Below are 24,804 nucleotides of genomic sequence, written 5' to 3' on the forward strand. Positions count from 1 at the left end.
AGAAGCTGCTATGTGAAGCATATGCAGCTGACACAATAGTCTGAATAAAGCGACAAATCTTATTAAATGTAATAAAGTAGCTGAAGTTATGAGTATTTGACTTGTCCTTGTGGAGTGTGGTGCAGCATGAAGGTAATTGTGAAAGTGTTAAAGTGTGGTTTACCTGAATTCAGGGGAATCCAGGCACTGATATTTCAGCTTCACAGTGCAGAGGACATGTACCTACAACTTTGATAAATGTCATGACTAATATTCTTCAAAGTAACTATGTTCAGTAGAGGAAACAAAAGAAGAAAGACAAGACCGAGCCAACTGTGCTACTCACTTAATCACTCATGTCAGTCTTTCAATGAATGTGAATAAGACGTCATCTCAAAAGTGAAGTTTCAGAGAGAATGTGTTATTAATGTCCACAGCAGCTCAACAAGGGAAACAAGTCAGTGCACATTTCCCACTTCTAATCGTTTCTTTTTCCTCTGAGGTTATAAAACATGTCCATCAATGTGGGTAAGATTATCAATTACTTAACAGTCAAACATTTATTTCAATTTCTTCAAGTACAACAACATGACTGCATCAATCCCCTGCACATTTGATTATAACCGCTCACGAAGGCTAGAGCTCTTGTCCAAGAAGCAATTCAGAGTTACTTCTTTACATTAGGGAAAAAAAAAGACGACGGCAGCAAAGATCTCCGAGGCATCTTTCCCTCACTAATGGAATTGTCCTTCCACTCTCCAAATGTTAATGTCTTCAAGACGAAGGTGAGACATAAGAAGTGTATGCTCAGCCAGGCCTCTCCTGATTTTGGATTAAAGTGAGTTGAAACAGTCTGTCTGGGCTTGACTTCTGCCTCAGGTATTATGAATTTAAAATTGAGATTAAAAAGAGCAAAGCTGCTTCTTATTTTTTTGTGCAAACCACAGGATCAAGGTCACCTAATCTTATTCTGTTCCTTTTTTTTTTGCCTTGATGAACCATGACACATCCATCCAGTCCTGCAGTTTACTATGAAGATGACGATGAGAAGCTTTGCAGAAGCAGGTCAGCAGCTAGACCTGGAGAGATGGCCCCTTTGGTGACCCTCTCCTCCAGGTGGGGAAGAGCGTCTCTGACACTGGGATGATTTTGGAAATGGCAGAGGAGATTGTCCTGGATCAGACTCCACATCCAAACCTTCTGCTGGGCTCTTCTTCGGCCCTGCAACTCTCCACTGGCGAGCATGAAGTCCCGGTATAACTCCACCTTGGCCCAGACCTCTGAGATGCCCTCATCAGTGTGAGAGGAGGCGCGCACCACCTGAGGAGGGAGTTGGGGGGGTTTGAATTTAATGTCTCTTTTTACCAGCAGTAATTCAGAGGATGAGACCAGAGGAACAGCAACCTGTTTTAGTTTTAACAATATTCAGCATGAAAGAGGATCGCCATAACCAAATAATACAAAAAATATTGTTTTATTTACATAACCATGCTTTTTTGGTCATGCATCTATTTTTAATCAAAACCCTAAAACGTTTGAAAAAAGGCATTGTTAAAAGTGTGTTAAAATTTAACAGTCAGCATAGTCTGTGCTTTTTCCATCCTATTAGCTGGGTTTTTTTTCAGGATTTATTTGGATGCAGCTCTATTCTATAAAAAGCTGCCATGTCGGTTTTCTGTGTGTTTTCATCTCCCCATTACACCTTGTTTACAGAGGCAACTTGAGGATAAAGGTCATTTATGTGTGTGGGGTTTTTTTTTTTAAAGCCTTTTACAGTTTCAAGAACATATGATGAAATCCAGGGCAACATTCAAAGTGAAAGCAGGCAGAAGAAGAAGAAGAAGAAGAGAAACTGCATCAGATTTAGAGTAACTCTAAAACGTGAGGGCAATCAAACATGCATTTGGAAACCACTACTCTGCTCACACAAAGCCTGCGGTAATCACTTCATTAAAAGGAGAATAGGAGTTTGAAGAAGGAGACAAAAGTGCAACTATAAAATAATCCTCACTGATTCCCTACAGTCTCTTCCAGACTGTTTAAGTGTAATAAAATTACATGTTCCACATCAGGTAATGCCCTAAAAACACAATTAGTTTGATTATTTTACAAAGATTGGATAGGAGTACAAAGCAAAAACAGGAGCTGATGTTTGTTTGGCTTTGTCATAGTTTAAAGACATGAGTCTTACTGTAATTTAAGGTACTTACATTATCTAGAAAAAAAGAAACTAATGCAGTAATTATGACATTCGGTATCCATGTCTCCACAAGTAAATAGTCTGACGTCAGCGGTGAGAATAGATAGTCAAGGAGGCAATAAGAGCAGCTTTTATATACGAGTATGGCTGAAAATGAGTAAATTCATGACACAGCATCTGAGTATTCAGAGCAACCGGAGTCATGGGTGGACGTTTAGCGCGAGGAAGGGTGGGAGTAAGTCAGGGATGTTGCCTGGCAGCTCGCTCAGTGGGCAGCTGCTGCACTAGGCTAGGAAAACAAAACGGACAAGGCCAGGCGAGCAGGCGGGTGAGCTGCTGGAACATTTGGGGTGGGGGGGGGTGGGGTAGCGAGACACTGCGGTACTGAAACAGTGATGCCGTGACATCACCAACATTACCCCACACCCCTTATTCTCGGGTCAGCTGACCTCTCGGTGTGTGAGCTTGTTGGGTTGACACGGCAGCTGTAGCTGCCCAGTGGGTTCAGTGTTGAACACGTGCCAGTTATCTTTCCTTTTTTTTTAAAAAGGCTAATCATTCTGGGCTTTACTGCTGTTAACACGCAGACAAGACCACATGCACACACCTTGGGATTCCAGGACTTGGACTGTCTCCTGAGCAGTTTGAGCGCACTGGTATACTCAGCCTGGATCCTCCGGGCCGGCACCACCAGGTCTCCATCCGACTTTGTCACCACCACTAAGTCGGCTCTCTCAATGATGCCTCTTTTGATACCCTGAACAGAAATTTTGCCATCAAACCAAATCAATATTATTTTTGCCTCAACGGGCTTTACAATCTGTACAGAAAAGCTGTCAACAGGTAAAAAAAAAAACAATGGAAAAAACCTCAGTGAGAGCCATACAAGAGGATTACCTCTTACAGAACACTGATGCAAACATTGTACACAAGTATGACAAAATTATAAATACAACTGATGTCTAGATGTAAATAAAACTGATGTCTAGATATAAATAAAACCAATGTCTGCATATAAATACAACTGATGTCTAGATGTAAATAAAACTGATGTCTCGATGTAAATAAAACCAATGTCTGCATATAAATACAACTGATGTCTAGGTGTAAATAAATCATATGTCTGGGTGGCCAGTTTGCTGAGAAATATTCTCTGGCTGCAGGTTTACAAAAAGAAAACAATACAATCTCACAGCCTTTTTCTATTTGTCCTGATAAAAACGATTGCTTCTCTAAACTCTGCTCTTTGTCTGTTGATGAAGGTTTTATATCCACGTGGTGAATGACAGCTACAGTCATGGTCAGTGTTGTTTGCGCTCTTTCTGACTGACATGTAATATTGTACCTCAGTTCTGTCACATCATTACGTGGCACTTGTGCAGGATGTTTGAAATATTCTACTTCCAGTCTAATTTAGGGTTTTATGTTTCAATGGCAATGTGTTTTGTGTAAGATATAATTACACTAATTAAAACAAATGCCACTTGAGCTGCTTAATGGCCATAATCACCATAATATTAATCCTAATTGCTCAGGCTAATTAAGTGATTAATTCGACTAAGTAAGAAATTGATTACCATATAGTTTGTCAACATGTTTCATTTGACAAAAACTCAAAGTAAAGTACCCATGGAAGTAAGAATGTGCAGTATAATCAATCGCTCATATTCATATTATCACGAAACACGAAAAACATCACTTTAGTGGGCTGTAAGAAAATATGTGTGTGTATGTAAAAAGTAATGCTTCATAAAATACAACAATGAAACTGGCCCCCACTCTGCACATCATGTGGTGAGCTATTCAAAACAGAATGTTTTTAATGACCAAAAACCAAATATAGATAACTGTGATGTGCTTAGGGTATATAAATGCTAGATATATTGGCCATAGATGTTTGAACTGATGAACCATGTCAGGGAGCTGCTGACGAGGGAGAAACAGGAGCAACGCTGGCGCGTCATCCTACATAAATATGTGGAAGTTACTCATGCTCCAACACGGTATTTATTGTTGATTTTCCTGCTAAAACATGACAAAATGGCAGCTGTGCAAAAGACTCCATATAATGAAAAAGTTAATCTTTCAGACAAGAGACAAATCAATATGTTGTGCATGTTGTTAACTGACCTGGAGTTCATCGCCCCCTGCTGGTGGAATCAGCAATACAAACATATCAACCATGTCGGCCACTGCAAACTCTGACTGGCCAACACCTGGAAACAAAGGCAACAACATTTAATGACGAGCACTCACACAAAAAGGTGATGCAGACTTTTATGTTTAATCTGAGAATGTAGTGGGTCAGTCAAATTCTCCTATTAAATCTAAACGATGAGCCATCATTGATTATGTCATTAATTTGATCATTTCACAACACCGTGTATGGGCATGAGAAAAAATACTTGAAGGAATGAGTGTATGCAGTCATTTTTGCAGTGAATATATTCCAGGCTCTACGTGTGAGGAGGAGGAGACCAGTGTCACACTTGCTTATTAATGGCCAACACTAAAATTTAACAAGTGCAATCAATATTTAATCATATTATTCCTTTAAAAATGTGCCTTCGATCATATGCTGTATTTTCTCATTTCCAAAAATATTCTATTTTGCCACATAAATGGACTGAAATAGGTTGAACAGAGACAAGTTTATGACGTTTCTACAGTACAAGTGTAAATGCACCTAAGAAAACATAAGAAAAACATGACTATATTCTTTACACGGAGTTAACACTGATGCATCCTGAGCAAGTTTTTCAACTCAAACTCACTCAGGCCTGCTACACTTTCATTATTAAAAATACTTCCTCATTTCTCAGTGTTTCTTATACATTGATTTATTTCTCATGATGTTTCAATAAGATAATGTGTTTGTTTGCAGTGAGATCTGATCTATTTTAAAAGCTAAAGAGTCAATGTCTGCTATATTGCACATTCGTAGATGTGAAAATGCATGTTATATGTATTTTTTTTTTACCTTTACTGTCCTTGATGCTGTAACAATGTAGAACTAACTAAGGATTATCTTATCTCATCTTATTTACTACCAGGTACGACAAACGTCAGAAAAATAAAAAAAAGAATAACCAGTTTCCATGATGAAAACTGGTGAAACAGTTTGCAGGAAGACTATGTCCAAAAATACACAACTATTTCTAGCTTTCTAAGTACATTTTATCGAAGGAGAAACTCATGAAAACGAGTGTCTTACCTACAGTCTCTACAAGGACAATGTCATATCCTGCCCCCTCACACAGCACAATGGCCTCATTGGTTGTTCTTGTGACTCCGCCCAGTGTTCCAGAGGTCGGTGACGGTCGGATGAAAGCATTCAAGTCTCTGGAGAGTTCAGTCATACGAGTCTTATCACCCATCAGAGACCCTGCAACAGAAGGCACTGAATTAAGTTTATAGCTCATATTAAACATTTTTGGTGCGGGGATGTTGGGATTAAACTATTAAAATAATCAAATCTTTTTTAAATTCATGATACACTTTGTCACATGTGTATGAATTGTGTTTCAGATGCTACCTCCTGTAGTGCAGGACGACGGGTCCACAGCCAGCACTGATACTTTATGTCCACGTCCAGTCAACATCTTCCCCACCACCTCGATGAAGGATGACTTCCCTGCGCCAGGAGGACCAGAGAGCCCTGAGAAACCACCACAGAAAGGCCTGTTATCATGACCTGTTTTTTATTCTATATATAAGACTGAGAAAGTGTTAAGCTGTGTATGCTTTCAAGTAAAAACTAATGCTTTATAAAATACAATGAGGAGAGAGAAACATACATAAATATGTGTTAGTTACTCATGCTCCAACAGGGTATTTATTGTTATTGGTAAAAAATGTGATTTTCCTGCTAAAACATGACACAATGGCAGCTGTGCAAAAGACTCCATATAATGAAAAAGTTAATCATTTAGACAAGAGACAAATCAATAGGATCAAAGGTACATCATTTGTTTGTAAGAGAAACTGAGATGAGCGGTTGAATACAGAAATAGAGTCCACACACCTACTCTAAAGGCCACAGGCTTCCCTCCGTTACATCTCTCCTGCTCCGCCCTGAAGGCCAACACCTTCTGCAGCAGCACCTGTGCCAGCTCTTTCTTCCTGGGATGCTGCGTCTCTACCAGGGTGATGGACTCGGCCAGAGATGCCCTCTGTCCTCCAATCAGTCCTTCATATAGTTTATTCACAAGTCTCTGCTCGGGGCCACTTAAGTCCTGTATGTGCTGGCAGAGATCTGTGCTCACACGCCTGCTATGCTGGCAGCTGTGGACTGGGATGGTACTTTGGTAGAAGGGGTGGGAACATGTGAAGACCCTTCGGTGGAGATAGCATGTCCTGGTGGAGAGGAGGAGGGAGAGGCCAAAATGTCCCATTTTATAGTAAATGTGGGGGATCTAGGAAAAAGGAGATGATAGGTTCAGTGTTTAAAGTTCAAAATAAACAACAGCATAAATAACTTGAAAAGAAGGATTTAGTGGTATATATGTATATGGATGTGTGTATGTATGTATGTATATATATATATACACACACAGCTCCTCTGGCTGCTGATGACAGTGTGCAGAGGGTGGCTGGCATTGTCCAGGATGCTCAGCAGTTTGTATATGTATGTATGTATGTATGTATATATATATATATATATATATATATATGTGTTGTGTGTATGTATGTGCATATATATATGTATATATGTGTATATGTATGTATGTATGTATGTATATATATATGTGTGTGTATATATGTATATGTGTATGTATGTATATATGTATATGTGTATGTATGTATGTATGTATATATATATGTGTGTGTATATATGTATATGTGTATGTATGTATGTATGTATGTATGTATATATATATATGTGTTGTGTGTATGTATGTATACATACATACATATATATATATATATAGCATGGGTCATTTATGTTTGTATTTTTATATTCTCTTAGATTTTTATTTTTATTGTATCTTTATTTTTAGCTTATTTTATTCTATTCTATATTTTATGGTGTTTGGTAACTGGGGTGTTTCTCTTTCCAGTCTCCTGAAAAGTGTGACTCTAATCCTAACAGTGCTGTGTGCTGATGTTGGAGCTGTTAATTTCCCCGAGGGAACCTCCCAAAGGGATCAATAAAGTCGTCTGTCTGTCTGTCTATATATACATACATACATACATGTATATATATACACACATATAATCATACAGAGAGACACACACAGTATAGTATAGTATACATTTTTTAGCATGTAATTTTTCAATTGATGTTACATATAAACAGTTTGTGTGTTAGCATTAAAAATGCTCACTCTCAGTGGAACTGTTGCATGTGATTTCGCAGATACTCAGTGTTTTGCAATATCGTATCGTGACTTAAATATCGTGATCATTGTGGTATCGTGGTGTCTCTGGCGATTCTCAGCCCTACGGCCTGTTGACATCCAACAATGCGTAAATAATGCGTAAATAATGACAACACCTGAACCAAGTTACCTCTACATACTGGTCATTACTGCTGTGCCAGCTGTAACATTGACTGAGGAACAAACAGACTAAACTTGAATTAAAGAGTATACAACACGAGTATAAACCATTAACGTCCACTGGCCGCTGGTCTAACGCTCTGTGAAAGTATATAAGAAGCTGTCAAAGATATAGACAATGAACAATTTACACCAATTGAAGAAATTGCACTGACCTCGCATTAGCAGGGCAACAGCGTCCCCGCGGGTACTAACCATGGCTATCACCGGTTGTTTCATTCACTTTCTTCCGTTTCCGGTGACGTACGGGCCAGCCCCCCAACAAATGTTTCCGTCCTGTCATGAATTAACGTAAAGTGTTTATTAAAATATGTAAGTAAGTAACATTCATTATCGTGTGTAAAAATGTATTCATAAAAAACTATGAATTGTAAGAGTGAATATGGTCAAATTAAAATCTACAGATGGTAGAAAATAGAAATAACCAGCAGAGGGCAGCAGATGCTAACTTTTTAGATCACACCTAAAACCACATTTTTTTTCTCATGCAACACTTGATAATAAAGTTTAAAATGGACAATGACACTGATTTAATTTCCCCTTTAATAAAAACAAATAAATTGCAAATTTCACTAGTGAGGGTCACCAGACAAATCTGAGAGGCTGTGAGATGATTCATGGTCCTGCAAACTATACTAAACTATACAAACAATAAAAATGTTCTTTCTTTTATTTATTTTTTTGTGAAATAATGGCTGTACTACATTTTGAGTCTTCCTGTGGAAACACATATGAGAGGTTATGAGAGGAAATAGCTTTCTTTTATGGCGTTTTAATAACTCATAGACATTTGAGATATGGGTGGGGCAGAAAGCAGGAAAACATGCCAGTGCCATTGTCTTAACATTGTCTATGTGTTGAGCAAAAACTAGGATTATGGTTAAAGAGGAATTAAAGTTGTAAAGCCTTTGGACAAATAAAATACATGTTTTGGGGGGAAAAAAAGTGGGCAAACCTGTCATACAGCTGAGAAGTTCTAAATCCCAAAAATAAATAGAAAAAACTGGGCACACAACTGTGCATAAAAGTTGTAGTTTAGAAATAATTTATTTATCTGTGTGGTTGGACTATACCATAAACCAAGTGGATTTATTTGGATCACATTTCTGCTCTTAATTTACTGATTTTATTGACTTATTATATTGGTTTTCCTTACTGTTTTATTGTGTATGTTATTCCTGCTAATTTATTGAGTGTTTTTTACTCTCTCTTCATTGTTACTTCAGCATCAAAACTCCAAAGACGTTTAGTTTTGTCCATCGTGTTTATCTGAGCGGAAGCTACCCTGCTATGAACCGAGCAGTTTGGATGAATCTTCGGTACGACAGAGATCTTGGACACGCAGGAAAGGAAAGATGAACACTTTGAGTCATTCAGAGTCTTCACCACCTGACGTGCTTGACGGAGGAATTTAGGAGAAACATGCAAACTCTTGGGAGGCAGCAGTGCTAACCACCATGCAACCACACCACCCACGTCATGTTCAGTCAAATGAAACTCGCTAACACACACACACACACACTTCCTCTCTCTCTACTCAGTGATTTTCAGGGGAACTTCATGAAACATTGCACTGAATGTTCCACTAATGTCACAAGAAAGACAACACATGATTTTATGATTTCTATGACACTTTCCTGACACAGGAAATTGCAGTTATGTTTAACATCAGTACCGTTCAGATTCACTTGTCATAGTTTTGCTTCACCAATTGAAGGTCTGCTTCCATGTATGCACACACGGTTGATTTTTTTTTTTTTTTAAGTTTCTGACAATACATGGGTGGCCTGTAATCCAAGAGACGGGGACATCACACAACCACACGTATACACACAGACAGACACACACGTCCTCAAACAGTGTTCATAAAAGAAACAAGGCATGTTGCAAATAATGAAACTAATTTATTGATTCTTCCAGTAGAGGCTTGATATTCATGGAATAAAACTGCTTTTCTGGGAGCTTTACTGAGCAAAAACAAGGAGAAAAAAAAAATCAAAAGTGCAGACAAAAAAACAACAGAAAACATATTCAAAAATACAAAAAGAATGTAAAGAGTATAACAGTTGAATAGCAAAGAGGATTGCTGAAAGCATAAAAGAACTGAATGGCAAAATCTGCATTTTATATGTAAAAAAAAAGGGTTCATACTGGGACAACAGTGACTGATACCCTCTTGTCAGTCAACAATTCAAATTTGAGTGCTCAACATTTTCCCATAACAGTCATTTCACAAGTTTTGCTCAGTCAATGTAATAAGAGAGTGAAGCACAGTCAATGACATATTAATGTCCTTGATGTGACTCCATGTTTGCTGCAGTGCATACAGCAAGGGACAAACCACTGTAAACTGCACTTGTATTTGCCTCTGCTTCGTGTGATGTTCAGCTACCAGTCTTAAATGTGAAACACTACATTAACCAAACTATGCTTTGCAAAACCAGACTGCACAGCACATACTCTAATAGTGAATATAATCTAAACACTATTCTTTTTTTTCCCTTAAAATTCACTTGAAACACAAGTTTAACACAAGATGAGCAACATTCAAGATTAGACTTGTTTCTGAAATGCCCCTTTAGTGCCATGCCCCACACTAAACCCCATGCTACACTCACAAGACTCCCTTGCCCTCCTACTGTTTTTCAAGATTTGTGACATGGGATTTCATTTTCTATGACTTCACACTGTTTTAATTTATTAACTTAAAAAGAACAAAAACATTTTTGTGTCTGGTGATAATTTTTTATAATGGTCATCCTCCAAGTCCCTGCTAACTTTATACATGTTCTAAAAACATTTCCTGCCAACCTCACTGCAGTCAGACGGCAAACAACAGCCAACTGCAATTTCGGTGACCTGGAATGTCCCATAATTATATTATAACTACACACGTATATCCGGATTTTCAAGGGAATATTTAGATTTAAGCTAGTTATGAGTCAGAATAATAGAACCATGAAAAAGAGACGTGTGGGTGCAAGATCAGGGAGGATACTTGCATCATGATGAGTGTGATGGTCTAATTATTACAGTTGGTCACAAAGATCAAGTATCTTCCAGTTGCATCACGCTCACTTTACCTACTCCTCTCCCAGTCTGTAAATGTGCCCAATTCAGACATCCTTCAAGTAGAGAACAAACCAACCCAAGTAAAACCCATCTATCCCTAGAGGTCCCAGGCCGGCCTGTGATTTAGTCTAAACTTTAGTTATCAGTTATCGACTGAACCACAAACCAGTCTGGGACCAGCTAGCCCCTCTTCTTGCTACGTTGACCAAAATGCTGGGGTGTGGACAGCCACGGGGCTGAGGACACTGAAGCCTAGGAGACAGAAGATATGGGGTTGTGGGGGGAGCCCATCTGGGTTAGCACCTTATCCAACCACTGCAGGGGACCGTGCAGGTGAATCTCAATCCAGCAGGGGGTGCTGGTCACATCCTGGCGGTGGTACTCTGCTCCCCAGCCCTGGAACATGCAGAAACACAAGGAAGCACATGAATGAGGGTGGAGATGTTCTCATCTTGGAATAAAAAAAACAAAACAATATAACATGTTTTTTAGATTTATTTTTTCCCACTAAAATGTGATATTCCTATCAGCCCAATAAGCAGAACAAAGTACCAGTGGCAATTTATGTCAGACAGCATTGGAAGTTCTGTTTATCAGTGTTATCTGATTTGAAGCAAGTTAAGTGAAGGCTCATATTTGTGCTGTGTCCTGTTTTGAGTGGGTTTATTCATTTTAGCCCAGCATTTTATTCTATTTTCTTACAGCACAAGTTCAATGAACACTGAGTGGACACAGCTAAAGAAACAAAAACACATGACTTTCTACTTGGCCTGATTGTATTTATTTTGTTATTAGCAGGGGCAACTTAATGTAGTCTTCTCCTTTTGGCTTTTCCCTTTAGAATAGAAGAATTAGCTTTTTTGCACAACCATTAGTGAGAGTGAATTTGTCCTCTGCATTTAACCCATCCTTACACACCAGAAGTGAACACACAAGCCAGGCGCAGGAGCAGTGGGAAGCACTTATCTGCACCCAGGGAGAAATGGGGGATTGGGTGCCCCAGCCTATGACCCACCCTGGGATTAAACCAGCAACCTTTCAGTTACGAGCCCAGTTCCTAAGGTTTTACACTGGATTAAAACAACATACTGCTGTACATTTATGTTATGTATCCTTTGGACAAGAAAACTGAACTATTTAACCAAACATTGACATGTTCTTAATTGGTCCAGCTCTGGGAATATTATGCCCAAAATCTGTATGTTTGTGTTTCAACTTTAACAGCTCACTACACTCAAGCATGTTAGATATTTTATAAAGAGTTAGGTTCATAGGATGCAACTAACCAGTGCTGCTTCTTGTATTATGAAAGAGATGTAAATCTACACTAAGATGAACATGAACTCACCTTAACGAAGCTCATTCGAATGGTGCACATCTTTGTGAGCTCATAAACAGCCTCAAAGCCGTGGTTGACAGACTGTGCCAGCAGCTCAGCAAACTCCTGGTTGTTGAAAATCTTGAGGCTGCAGCCACTGGGAATCTTACACACAGTTGTTGGATGGAAGCTGTGGTGGTAATTACAGTTACGACTCTGGACGAAGATACTGCTGTCACTCAGACATTCTGCGTACACCTCCCCACCGACATAATACAGATGGACACCTGAGAGGAAGCAGGAGAGGAGCGAGGCGTTGTGACGTTTGTAAAATCAAAGGCCCCAAATCGTCACTGTGGTCCTCCTACAAATCGATTCACTAAAATGTCCACTCAATTTGTTATTGTTCAGTTCTCCTCTAGATCCCAACCCCTATTGACAACATTAATTGATTTAGTCTCGTCTGCTAACAGTCAGTGCATTGTAGTCATCGATGGACTTTGCATACTGCACCTTTGCCGATGTGCCGCCGGGTGTTCTCAATGGTGGAGTTGCGGTTGACGTTAGAGAGCAAGCCGAGACAGAATCGGTTGCAGTTGTTGGAGGGATCTGTGAAGCCATCGACAAGTACACTGGTGGAGGAAGCCTGGAACGCCTCGCCGACGCGATTGTTGAGCTCGTAGTAAACAATAGAGCACCAGTGCTTGGGTTCCTCATAGGCCACCGGCTGAACATCTGCACAGGAAACACATTAACAGGTCACAAGAATGAACGGAGTACACAGTACGTGCAGAGACAGATGCAGACATATTTAATGTACTCCTCTGTGCAGACTCGTGTGCAGACAAGCTACCGGGACCCACTCATGCCTGAAGAGGCTTGGCTGTAAATCTTACTCACCAGCACGGTTATTTCTCAACAATAACAATAATTTGAATAAACATTTGTGTACATTTACGCGAGCCAAAATCAATGCAAATGCATCCTAAAGCATGCAGACTCTCTGTGGTCTGCATGCCAGCCTTTATTGAGCAGTCAATACGAGGGGACGGGCCATGTTTGCTGAGCCTGGTATCTCTGGATGAGCCCGTGCCAGCTGGCCTCACCCTCTCGTAGAGAGGAATAAATCATGTTTATCTAAGCGCATACTTCTCCCAAACTTCCTCTGTGGCTCGGTACTGAATAGCAGGTGTGTTTTGTCTATCCTCTTCCCAGAGCTGGACCATGATCTAGACCCACTCCCCTGTACAGGATGCAGCTTGTGGAAAAGAACTTAAAAAAAAAACCTCCCCCATGCTCACAACTTCCAGCAAACACTTCAACAGCTCTTCCCGCTACTGTTGTCACCATGAGTGCGCTGAATCTCTGGTGCATAGAATGACAAAAAAACAGTACATGTGTGTAAGGGTCAGATGTGGAAAACAAGAAGTTCAGACTTAAGTTTGGTAGATAAATAGAAACTGCAGATTCTTATCAATTGCTTCTTTTGTCTTCAAACTTTTTGTTTCTTCAAACATTTTCCTATTACACCTAGTTTTGTTTCTGAATATGAAGCCATTTTCCAACAGCAATTAACTTTGTGAAATCACAGCCTCCATCACACAAACAAGGGGATCTTCTTTTAACTGTATGCGCCGTGATACATGTGCATCGCGTGGTCTATTACTAATTCATGAGTGTAGTACTCTGATGTTTCTGTCTAGTGCAATAAAGGTAAAACCACAGAGGCAAGATGGCAGCAATTATTGCACCGCATCTTAGATTTGAAAGTTGGAGCTAATTAGCGACTCTTAATCGTTAACGAGTTTCAAGTCCTTACCACCAGCAGAGGTGACATAAGCGCTGGCTGCTCTGAGGCCTGGCTTAATATGCTGAGTCTTTGAGCTTCCCCTGGGCTCGCACCCACAGACAAAGCCTCACTGTAAATTAGCAGATCCTTTTCCACACTCTGTCCAAGTTCCACTTGACAGGATATGAAATAAAAACCCCACTAAACTCTTTCTTTTTTCTATCAGTATTTCCCAGAAAAGTTTGCACCTGCAGATCAAGACAAGCAGGTGCAGACAGCTTCATATGTGTGATGTGTGAACATGAGGATGGAAGTGTGTGTGTGTGTGTGTGTGTGTGAGCAAATGTGTCTGACAGAGTGAGACAGAGAGAGAGAAACTACCATGGTTGCCTGCCCGGTTGTTAGTCTCTAGAGTCAAGGGTGGAGCCATGAGGTTGGTGTCCATTGGCTGGGGACAATCCTGAGTCATTGGCTCCTCTGAGGGTATGTAGGCAGGAGGGGGAGTCTCTGCATGAAGAAAAGGATAAATTAGCTGCTGGGTGTTCAACACAGAGGAAAAGAAATATAAGTGAGCAGGAGATGAATTGTTGCAGCTCACCTGGCATCTGGAATGGACTGCCAGGTTCAGAACTCGATGGTGAATGAGGGAAGGTGGTGTTGCTGCCACTGCCGGGCGAGTTTGGGTAGCTGTTGCCGGGTGAATGCGGAAAAGGCATTGTGTTGGCCTGAGAAAAGGACTCTGGAAAGGTGGCATTCTGAGGCATGTGCGGCTCGTTCTGTTGTAGAGGGTTGCGGAAGCGAGGCAGCATCGTATGCTTGGCGTTGAACTCACTGTTCCTCGGTACCAACACAGGTGGCAGAACTGAGAAGAAAGAGGGACAAAAAACAGGTGCATTAGCAATATGTCAGCAAGCCAGTAAGCTTTCCTGTATGTAGGCAGCTTCAACTTAGCAATCATGGTAATTGTTGTAATTTGATTCTGAAACACTTTTATCTTCTTTAAATGTGTTGAAAAGCTTCCTTCCAGCAATTTTAATCTTATTATTTTATTTTTTATGGTAGCTGCTGTGGTGAGGTTCCAAGCAAGCTGAGCTGATACTAAAATGTGGCTTCAACAGACTGCCGGCCACTGATTGGCAGAGAGTGTTGTCACTGGAAGAGTCATGAGCGCGACGTCCGAACAAGAATCAAACCGACCAATGCCGAACTGTACAGACGTCACGGCATATTCTTACAGCCTTACTATGAAGTAATGGAAAACCACGTGTCCGATACCAAACCCAGTAGAATTGAGTCGAGTAGAGATAGAACTGTAGATCTGATGGAGTTTTGAGAGGAGACAGGAGGACGTGAGGAGAGAGCAATGGCAGATGATGCGATGCAGCATTCCACTGCCACCTTTTTGCAGGCTGTCCAAACGTGAAGAGAAACCCTATGACTCTTATACTGTCATACAAAAGCTTTGAGCATTTTTATTTCTGCATTATTATCATGTATGAATACAATCAGAAAACATTCAAAACCTTTACACATTAATTCAGTGCGAATCAGGTTTATTGAGTCCAATATAATAAATAAATTTCCTTCTGGCACTTTTCATGACTCAGCATTCTGAGCACAGATGTCCCTGCATATTTCAAATGTCAGCTCTCAGCCTGTAGTCCTGCGCCAGCAGTATTTGGCCCAGACTCTCTGGTTTTTGTTCAGAAAAGACATTTTGAAGCTAATTCATTACTTAAGGCGAGTATTGTGGCTGATGTAAGGGCTATTCAGGTGCAGTACATACAAACCACAGAGATACGCTCCACTTGTGCCTATAAATACTTGTGCAGATAAATAAAGCTGGTGCTGAAATTTCAGACAAGGCCTGTGCTGCTGTCAGTGTTTGTGCAGGTAGACCATGTGTGCTGAACTGGACCAGTGCATCAGTTTATTTCAAAGGTTATATGTGGAGAAGGGGGACAGCTGAGGTGTTTAGTGAGGGGAGATTGACAGGATGCCTGTGTGAAGGCGGGGGCTGTTCGGGAAGAAGGGAAGGGGAGGTGGGGTAGTGTGGACAGACAGGTGCTCTTGGGTTGAATCACCTTATCCCCCGTCTTCCACCCGCTGCTAAAACAAAAAGTGTGTGAGGCAGGCAGCAACTCTTTCCTCCCATTGTGTGTGGGTGGCTACCTTCCTGTTATAGCCATCCTGAGAGAGTACATACTGTGTGTGTGTGTGTGTGTGTGTGTGTGTGTGTGTGTATTCTCATTTTAGAAACTGGTGCATGTAAAAAAAAAAGAAGGGGCCCAAAACAAAGCCCTCATTCTCCCCAGATGGAATTTCCTGCTGCACACACACCACACACGCGCGTCTTGTACACTCTTAACACCCTGCACACAGCTGTTTCTATCTTGTCAGCTGACCCTCACTCTGTTTTTAGTAAGAAGCCAAATAGTGTTTGATTTGCCTTCTCTTGCTTTGCAGTCAAAGCTCTGCCCAGAGCAATAAGGACGACTGGGTCAGTATCATTTTCTCTTTTCACCTTCTTAATTTGACTATTTGGTGATTACAGTTTGTACAAGATTTTCAGTTGCCTTTTCATTTTACTTTGTTACATGTTAATACAGATTATTACAACACAAAGTCAAGTAAAATTCCCTCTATATAGTTTATGTCTTCTCCTGAGTGTGTTTTTCAGAGTTTCAGAAGTTAGTGCTAAAATCACAGTGTTTGTTAAAGAAATTTCAGCAGCAATTTGATGTGGACAAACAGCTCAAATCAGCCTGAATGTAATCTAACAGTTTATTTAACATTCAAAATCAAACCAAATGAAGTAGAATGTAACTGATGACAGTATGACCTGAAATGTCATGCATACAAGAAACAAGTGAAGCTGATACACAGTGTGCGCAGCCAGAGTGGAACAGTCTCATCACTCGTGAGTGGAACTTTTTAAACTGACCCAAACCTTGTAAATGTGTTAAATAAATACAGACAGGGCACAGATTTTCTTGTAAACTGTGTTATAATTTCTGAATGTATGAACATTAGTGTCTGATTGAACATTAAAACAATAAGGTTACCAAAGATGTTGTGAATCTTGGTTTTAACTAGTTCTTCTAATCTTAAAAAAACATACTCTCTGATAGCGATTGTAAAACATCATCACAGTATCTGGAGCAGTTTCCTTCATGTCATTGTTAATAAACGGGTTTTTCACAAAGCCTGTTTCTGAGTCAGGTCTCACATATGAACCTAGCACACAGGAAGATGAGCGACACGGAATGATAATTTCAGAATAATTAGTATGCATCACCATCGTTATGTAAGTTATATTTAACTTAAGTTACATGTTACTATGTTTGCAAATGTTTTTCCATGGATGTACTGATTCTGCATCTCTCCGGATACTGAATCAAATGACTCAATTTGTCTATGGTTTAATGCAGTTTCTTAAGAACCGTATTGGAACGCACCTGGACTGTCGACTCGTTTGTAGTGGTAGGGGTTGATACACACATCCTTCTGTTTGGAACCAAAGGGGTACTCGCAGCACTCCAGGGCCTTCAGCTCATGATGGGACTGCAGGTCTGGCCAGCGCCACACCCGACAATAAATGACGTGTGGAAGACCTTTCCTGTGGGACACCTGCAGCCTCCCGTCCAGAGAACGGGGGATTGTAACACAGTTACTTGGCTGACCTGGGCAGCTGAGGGCCCTCTCCAGGTCCTCCATGGCTCCTTTCTTCTTTTTCAGTTTCTTAACCAAAGCTTCTACAGCCTTCTCTGCCCATTTCTCTTCCTCATCGCCTTGCTTCCAACCCAGCAGCTGTTTGACCGCTGGGCCAGTGAAGGAGAAGAGTGAGGTGACGTTCATGATGGACAAGCCGCCCTCCTCCCCCCTCCCTTCTGTCCAAAAGGAAGTGTGAGCAGTGATGGGGGACAATCCAATCTCAGCAGACAGAAAGCTTTTTCAGAAGATCCCCAGCTCCCAAGACGTCAGATCAGGTCCTCTTGAAGGCCACTTACTAAAAAAAGGAGAGAAAGGTTCGGTCAGTAAAGATTTCAAACACAACTCTGTCGGCATCCTTTCTCTTGTTACGTTCCTGCAACTACTAATAACCTTGATATCACTCGCACTGATGTCTCACCAGACAAACCTTTGGCGAGGCAGTGATGATGTCAGTTGTAGCTCCTAGAGCCAGGTCAGTCATGGGTTCTGGGAAAAACAGACACCCTCCTATGAATCAGTTTCAGCTAGAACTTCTGCAGATGGCTTCCTGTGTGGCTTGTCACATTACAACTACTCCCTAAAGTCATTTACAGCAAAGGACTTCCCAAAAGAATTAGTCCTGGGTAACCTGCAGGTTTAACGTGTGATTCAGTCATTGGAGGGTTAAATCTGTCACAGTTCATTTCCTCAGTTTAGTAGTTACAGAGTTACATAGTTACAAAGCAGCTCAATTTTCATTATCGATCAATCACATGATTCTATTCTCAAATAATCAAGTAATAAATTTGCCTAGAAGAAGAAAAAGCTACAGAATACAGCAGGAACTTTATTTGACAAATAAAGTCAAATAAAGTCTACATGAAATCATAATTATTATTCATTTGCAGATTATTTCATGTCTTTGAAACAGTCAATCAAACTGATACCTATGACGTAACATGCTATATTCAACTGCTCAATTGTAGTTAATGAGAGAAAAGTCATTCAGATTTCAGGGGAAGGAGAAAATGTTCTCGAAAGCAACAAACACTGGTGATGTGCAAAAATCTGGTTATGTGTGGGACAATAAAAGGGAAGTGCACGTGGAGTCCAGGATAAATGTGCCCATTCACTTACGTCCCACAGGAGCAATTCAGTAGCCAGGAGGTGCACACATTCTACCATTTAAAAGGGAAAACAAGAGCACATTGAGCCCTCCCTGTTCCACCCAGTCATAAAAAAAAAAGTTTGCCTGAACACAATTAGGGAGTCAGAGCATTGTTATGTTTGCGATACGGCTGCATGCAAATGTCCAGCTACAATCCCAAAATCAAATAAACCTCTTATCAGATGTCCACCACCTTCCATCTGTAATGACTCACGGCTGAGGATGCATCACTCTCTGACAGTAAAGCCTGCAGTATATTGGATTTCCTATGAGCAGGAACAAATACATCTTTAAGACTGTTCCGTAGTTATTCTCGGCCCTTCAGATTATGGGATGAAGAGCAATTTCTATCTTTGTCAGCAACTGTATTTGTCAGCTACGTCAGACTGACAAACAGGCAGGGAGTTTGATGAGGACAGGTGCTGTTTACGATGTGAGTGTGTACTGTGGAGGCTCTGGGCACTTACAACAGCCAACCACAACGACTGGAAAGCTGTAACCTTTGATACCCTACCTAATCATATTGTCTCATCATGCGAGGTGCTGAACTAAAATGACTGAACATAACTCTTATACATCAGGGAAGGTTCAGCTGGTATTCAGGTGTGTCAACCCGTGTGTGTCTCTTGTTTCACAATACCCTACAATAATATCACACCCTGCTCTTCTCCACTATTGGACAGACAGGAAATGGGCTGTGTAGTTTTGTCCTCATGTCTGTCATCTGTTTTGACATCACTTGATTCTCTTGCAGCAATCTCCAGGGGTTTTCAAAGGTGTGGGCTGAGACAGAAAATGGTACTTTCTTTAGCTGACCATCTCTGACCTCTCTTTCAGTTTACAAAAGCGGAGGAGAGTGGACCAGAAACATCATAGCTGTTAAGTCATAGGAGTAGGTGGATCTGTTATGTTGCTTGAGATGTCCGACACAAACTATTGTGTGTGTCCTTTTAAGGCAGGGTATGAGAGCAACAATTTAGAGCTTGCCCAAAGGGCAACTTAGATTTTTGTTTTTTATATATAAAGCCCCGTTAGCTCATTCTTTTGCCAGTAGTAGTAGAAGTAGTGAAGTAGATTTAAAAACAAACAAACAAACAAAAGTACTAATCTTAGAGAGTTTATTGACAAATATACATATTTGTTACTATTATTATTATTTTTATTCTAGAAAATCTGGTGTCTGAAGGAGGTGGAAGCAACTGTAGTGTCTCTGCCCTCAGCCAAATTTCATCAAAACGAACACTCGACAAATGTCTTATGGAATCGGAATTATAACGAATTATATAAAGTTTTAAGCTGATGGGAAATTTTCAACACTGTGGCATCTTAACTGAAGCCAACCCAACAACAACAACAACACATCTTTACAAATGAACAAAAGCGATAATGACAAAGAATCAGTTCAGAGGACGAAAATGGCAACATAATGTTTGCACCAGGTTCAACACAGAAGAATTGGTTTTGATCCACTGCTGCTTTGCTGGCCTCCCAGTGACAGCCAGCACCATCAGCACAAGTTCAGGCCTGGCTGCACAAAGACAAGCTTTAATCCATTTCAGATGTAAGAATCCAGAATGTGCTGTACTCCAGCATTTGGAGCGGGACTGTCATTCTGTCATTCTGCTGCAGCTGGAGACCATATCTCTTAGATACTTCTAAACCTGACAGTCTGTAAAAGCTCACTGGTGCTTTATCCTCATACTCATTTTAAGGGTTTGATGTGTTTTTGTACTGCTGATGTATAGTCTAGGGTGTTTTTAGTGGCATTTAGCTGAAAAATGGCACTTTGAATGGAATTGGTGTTCACTTCGTGGAGGCCCCTCTCATTCTTGAGTGATACATCTCAGATCTAATTGAACAAATTTATTCAGCTACATTTAATTTATATATATATATTTTAGTGGTTTGAATGGATGAAGCTTTTTTTATAACTCTGAGAGAAAGATGACATCTTCAGTATTTAATTTCACCTACACAGGTTTTTCTTTCAATCAAAACATCACCTCCAAACAGTCATCAGGGTTGGAAGTAGATATCATTTTCACTGATGATCAATGACATAAAGAAAGTACTATTCCATTTATTAATTTTGTGTGACATTATGTTATTTTGTCAGGTTTATAGGCCATAAACCAAATTTAAAACCGAATTCTGTTGGTTATTATCAATTACTGGTTTCAACTTATTTAAATGCAAACTATTTAAACAATTTATTGGTTAATTTTCTCTGCAGATTTAGCTAATTCCCATTCTTGATCCTACTCACCTGTGTCTAAAAGAGTCAGTCCACAGTAATACAGCCTTCATTTAACCAAGAGCGCCATAAAAACTCTGCCATTCCCTACAGCTGAGCCCGAGCTATCCTCTCTATTGTGTTAGCGGTAGCTTGTTATGGCCCATTGGTCAGGGACTGAGGCTAATGGGAGCACAGAGTGGGATTGTACGACACTGACAGGCAGAGGCTTTGACCCACCTGGTGCAAGCTGTTAGCCACTACACTAGCTCCTTGGATCATTTTGCACCGCTCCAGTGTCTGTTAATCAATTTAGGCCTGGGCTGTGTAGGATGAGGAGGCAGTAATGATGCTCTCTGGACCCTCCCTGGGGATGGGGCATTATAAAGAAGCTACATTATTTATCAGCGGGGTCCTGGATTGGGCCTCCATTAGCCTCCGCTCAATGGAGTCGCTAACTATAAACGGAGGAGTGCAGGAAGACAGAGAGTGATAGATAAAGAGACAGAGAACGAGAAAGAAGAAATGAGGGTGCAGAGAGAGAAAGGGCGGAAGAGAAAGCCCGAGATCTAAGACAGAGTGGGTGTTTTGGAGAGAGGGACTGTGAACACTCTAGTCTCTTCACTGAGCACTTCTGGAGTAAGTGCATTCAAGGGTCATTACCGAGTAAATAGTGACACTACAAGGAGGCAATACACTCAGTAATATTTCATATATACTGTACAAGTCATGGGTGTGTGAGTCATTAACGTATTGCTAGAGAAGCAGCCATAAAACTGACTTAAGAAGTTATAAATAAGAGCTCAGTATTATCTGAAATTAAAACTGCAGGCAGTCTCTAGCAGTTTCTTGAATGTTTAGATTTCCTGTGTTTGTGTTACAACTAAATATATATTAAATATCTTTTTAAATAATTTTTAAAATCACCACATTATGCATTGGAAAACTGTGTAACTAAGTATGTAATGATGAGATTTTATTTATTAAATCATTCATCTGGCAAAGTAACAGCATCAGGGTTGTATGCCTCTGCTGATCTGGTGATATTACATGTATTTTGGTGATATTGCCTTCTTCAGTTGTGTCAAATAATGAGCTATATTATATATTAACAATACTATATTATTGTATTAGACACTCATTAAAATTATACTGAAATGTTGCCAAAGAATCTGGTAACAGCAAAGCTTGAAGAAGTCACAGTCAGACGTGTCATGGCATCGACCTAAAAGGCCTGAGAAACTGAGAAAACATTTTTTTTTTTTTACAAATACAGATTTATATATAGCTCTAACCAAGTCAAGTTCCTACTGAAATATTTAGTAAGCGATGAGAAAAAAGAACCATCACATCTCTTTGTATATGACACATAAAACTCTAGAAATACTGTGGTTGGTATAGTCCAGACTTCCAGGGGCTGAAGTGGGATCAAATTCTTTATGTCCCAGACACACTAGTCCACATTGACTGTAAACATAACTAGCAAACACATGGGGTTTCAAGCAGCTATCTCAACCATGCTTGGCACTCAGTGTTGGGTTAGTGTTGTGTTAGGGTGGACACCTCACAGAGACACATGGCAGGCTATGTTGTCCTTACTGCACAGACACATCGGAGGGTTTTGACATAGTTCCCTACTGTTGTGACTGACTCCCAGGACACAGGAATGCTGTTAACCTATATTTACACCTTGTAGTTGAGAAGCTTTTTATCTGATGATCACAGATAACTCGATAGATAGTAGTAAGTATGCTATGCCTTGTATATACTTGAGCAACATTTTTATTTTATTTTACTATGTCTTAAAGGGGATTACATATTTCAATTTATCAAACAGCTTTTGTTTTCACATCAGTATGTTTAAGCAGACTTTAAAGCTGCATACCTTGAGAACGCAGGACGATAAAACAATTGCAAGTAAATCACGGACAAGGACAAATTCCTGTCCTTTGAGTAATCTGATATGTCATCTTCAATAACGTCAGGAGATCTAGCCTTAGTTGCTGTGTGTCTCTCGCTTACTCTTCCCCTCTCACATAAACACTTAGACAGACACACAGATTCATAAACACAATGCAATAACTACACGAGACACACGTCGCCTGATGCACATCAGGCGAAAGACAGCACTTTCAGGGAAATTACAACATAGAAACATGTGTGGATGTGTAACCTACTTTATTTAGTGGCATTAAGACATTATCAAGTGTGTAAGTGGGGATATTACCAAGTATAAGTCACCAAAAGTCCACTTATCTATCAAATTCATGAAGCTTAGTAAACCAGAAAGCCCTCAACCATGTGTTCACAACTGCACCAATAGTTTATATAATATGGAGCAGAAAGGATTGACCATCAACAGTGTTTAAGACAGTTTTAACCATGTAAATACAAACAATCTACAGTTTCAATTCAAGGTGTCTTATTTGTTGCATAGCTGGACATACAAATCAAGCTATATGCAGACATTATTATGGGCAATAGGAAAATAAGATGAGCATTTTCGCCTTTGTTTAACAGAGAGAAGTCGTACATGAACGCTGCATCTTGATGCCCTTACACCATGTGTTCAATAGCAGCAGAATAACGTGTATTCCATGCTGAGGTCGACACAGACTCAACACATACTAGTGTCTGTGTTGTTGCATGCTTTCAAATGGTGAAAGGACAATCACTGCTGTATATACAAATAATACAGCCTTCCTACTGGAAGTTACAGTGTGCAGTAAGTGAGCATGCAATAGTTAAAATAGCTCATTGATAAAGTACCAACGGTTAATGTTCATGCAAATGTGAATACATCTGCAACTACTGTCTTGACACTTACTGAGTAAAAGGAAGAGAAAAAGTTTGCTTACAGGGCGATACGCTGAGGAGTGAGGGTCTACTTTCTTTCAAAACAGTGTCAAGCACACTGAGATAAGGAAACTTTTCATTTAGCAAGTTAAGAAGAAAAAAGTTTACGGTACCTTTTATTTCACCGCAGCCCTCTCTCTCTCTCACACACTCTCTCTTCCTCACTCACTCACTCACTCTCTCTCTCCTAGTGTGTGAGCGTCTGTGTGCTCTCCTGCCTGTGTCTTCTGTCTGCTCGGCCTGGCGTCAGTGAGTCGCGGATCCGCATCACCCTCCGCTGAGCGCTCGTATCACGCCGCGGGATGCAGCACTGACAATAACAAGACCTGCTCCTCTAACATCTAAAACCTTCACGCACCGTGTGGAAATGTCTTATATAACTGTGAAACAATGTCCGTGTTCTGTCTGCAAAGTCCCAATGTGTTGCCGCAAACTTGCCGCGGTGTAGTGAGGTGAAAATGTGCTCGTTTGGGGAGAGAAAGTAGAGGCGAGTGTGTTCACCTCAGAGCATCTACTGTATATATGCAAACATGTGGAACTACTGTTTGGATTTTCCATCGGTGTAGTTTAACTGCTGCACATTAAGGCAGTTGGTACTTCACCATTTCACATAATCACATTACTAACAGCTCTAATCGCATGCAACTGTCATTTAAAGGTATAACCTATTACTTCTTAGAGATATTAATTCTTTATTCAGCTGTCTTGATATTTGCAACCGCTCTTCTCCTTTAAAACATGCAACCCAGCGTCTTGAAATGCAAATTTGCAAATTTTAACTGTATAAATATATGTATATATATGCAGTATATATATACATAGAGATTGGGAGTTAGTTCACCAAAACAAGCAGTAGATGGTGCAACATTTTAAACTTGGCTCACCATAGAAGGAGAAAAAGGCACAACGACATTATGACTTTAAAAGAGAGGTTG

At 40.3% G+C, this 24,804-nt stretch overlaps 2 protein-coding genes across 5 annotated transcripts; both read right to left on the reverse strand.

Moving 5' to 3' along the window:
- Positions 1-379: 379 nt before the first annotated feature.
- On the reverse strand, positions 380-7,963 carry mmaa (metabolism of cobalamin associated A). The gene is made up of 7 exons (XM_044027411.1): positions 7,896-7,963; positions 6,204-6,594; positions 5,715-5,837; positions 5,394-5,564; positions 4,310-4,395; positions 2,787-2,936; positions 380-1,299 (listed from the first exon to the last, which is right to left on the reverse strand). The coding sequence occupies exons 2-7, from the start codon at positions 6,571-6,573 to the stop codon at positions 1,009-1,011; spliced, it is 1,191 nt and encodes a 396-aa protein (XP_043883346.1). The 5' UTR covers positions 6,574-6,594; positions 7,896-7,963; the 3' UTR covers positions 380-1,008.
- A 1,661-nt stretch (positions 7,964-9,624) lies between these two features.
- smad1 (SMAD family member 1) lies at positions 9,625-24,065 on the reverse strand. Of its 4 annotated transcripts, none has more exons than XM_044028895.1 (7): positions 24,047-24,065; positions 17,378-17,928; positions 14,518-14,781; positions 14,301-14,426; positions 12,644-12,865; positions 12,161-12,417; positions 9,625-11,208 (listed from the first exon to the last, which is right to left on the reverse strand). In XM_044028895.1, the coding sequence occupies exons 2-7, from the start codon at positions 17,775-17,777 to the stop codon at positions 11,065-11,067; spliced, it is 1,413 nt and encodes a 470-aa protein (XP_043884830.1). In that variant the 5' UTR covers positions 17,778-17,928; positions 24,047-24,065; the 3' UTR covers positions 9,625-11,064. The 4 variants fall into 4 exon arrangements, with proteins under 4 accessions (XP_043884830.1, XP_043884827.1, XP_043884829.1 ...); XM_044028892.1 differs by lacking the exon at positions 24,047-24,065 and adding an exon at positions 23,983-24,018; XM_044028894.1 differs by lacking the exon at positions 24,047-24,065 and adding an exon at positions 18,061-18,434.
- Positions 24,066-24,804: the final 739 nt, after the last annotated feature.

Source organism: Solea senegalensis, linkage group LG6 (genome assembly GCF_019176455.1).
Source record: "Solea senegalensis isolate Sse05_10M linkage group LG6, IFAPA_SoseM_1, whole genome shotgun sequence".
NCBI lineage: Eukaryota > Metazoa > Chordata > Actinopteri > Pleuronectiformes > Soleidae > Solea > Solea senegalensis.

Bases quoted from the DNA above. Each gene is read 5' to 3' on its own strand.
- mmaa (XM_044027411.1), bottom strand. From the start codon at position 6,573: ATGGGACATTTTGGCCTCTCCCTCCTCCTCTCCACCAGGACATGCTAT. The intron at 5,838-6,203 runs GTGTGTGGACTC...GTGGTTTCTCAG, and splicing joins GCCTGTGGCCTTTAGAGTAG to GGCTCTCTGGTCCTCCTGGC. The intron at 4,396-5,393 runs GTAAGACACTCG...CTTTGTTTCCAG, and splicing joins TGTCCTTGTAGAGACTGTAG to GTGTTGGCCAGTCAGAGTTT.
- smad1 (XM_044028895.1), bottom strand. From the start codon at position 17,777: ATGAACGTCACCTCACTCTTCTCCTTCACTGGCCCAGCGGTCAAACAG. The intron at 12,866-14,300 runs GTAGTTTCTCTC...TTTCCTGTGCAG, and splicing joins CAACCGGGCAGGCAACCATG to ATGTTCAGCCGGTGGCCTAT. The intron at 11,209-12,160 runs GTGAGTTCATGT...TGCATGTTCCAG, and splicing joins TTCGAATGAGCTTCGTTAAG to GGCTGGGGAGCAGAGTACCA.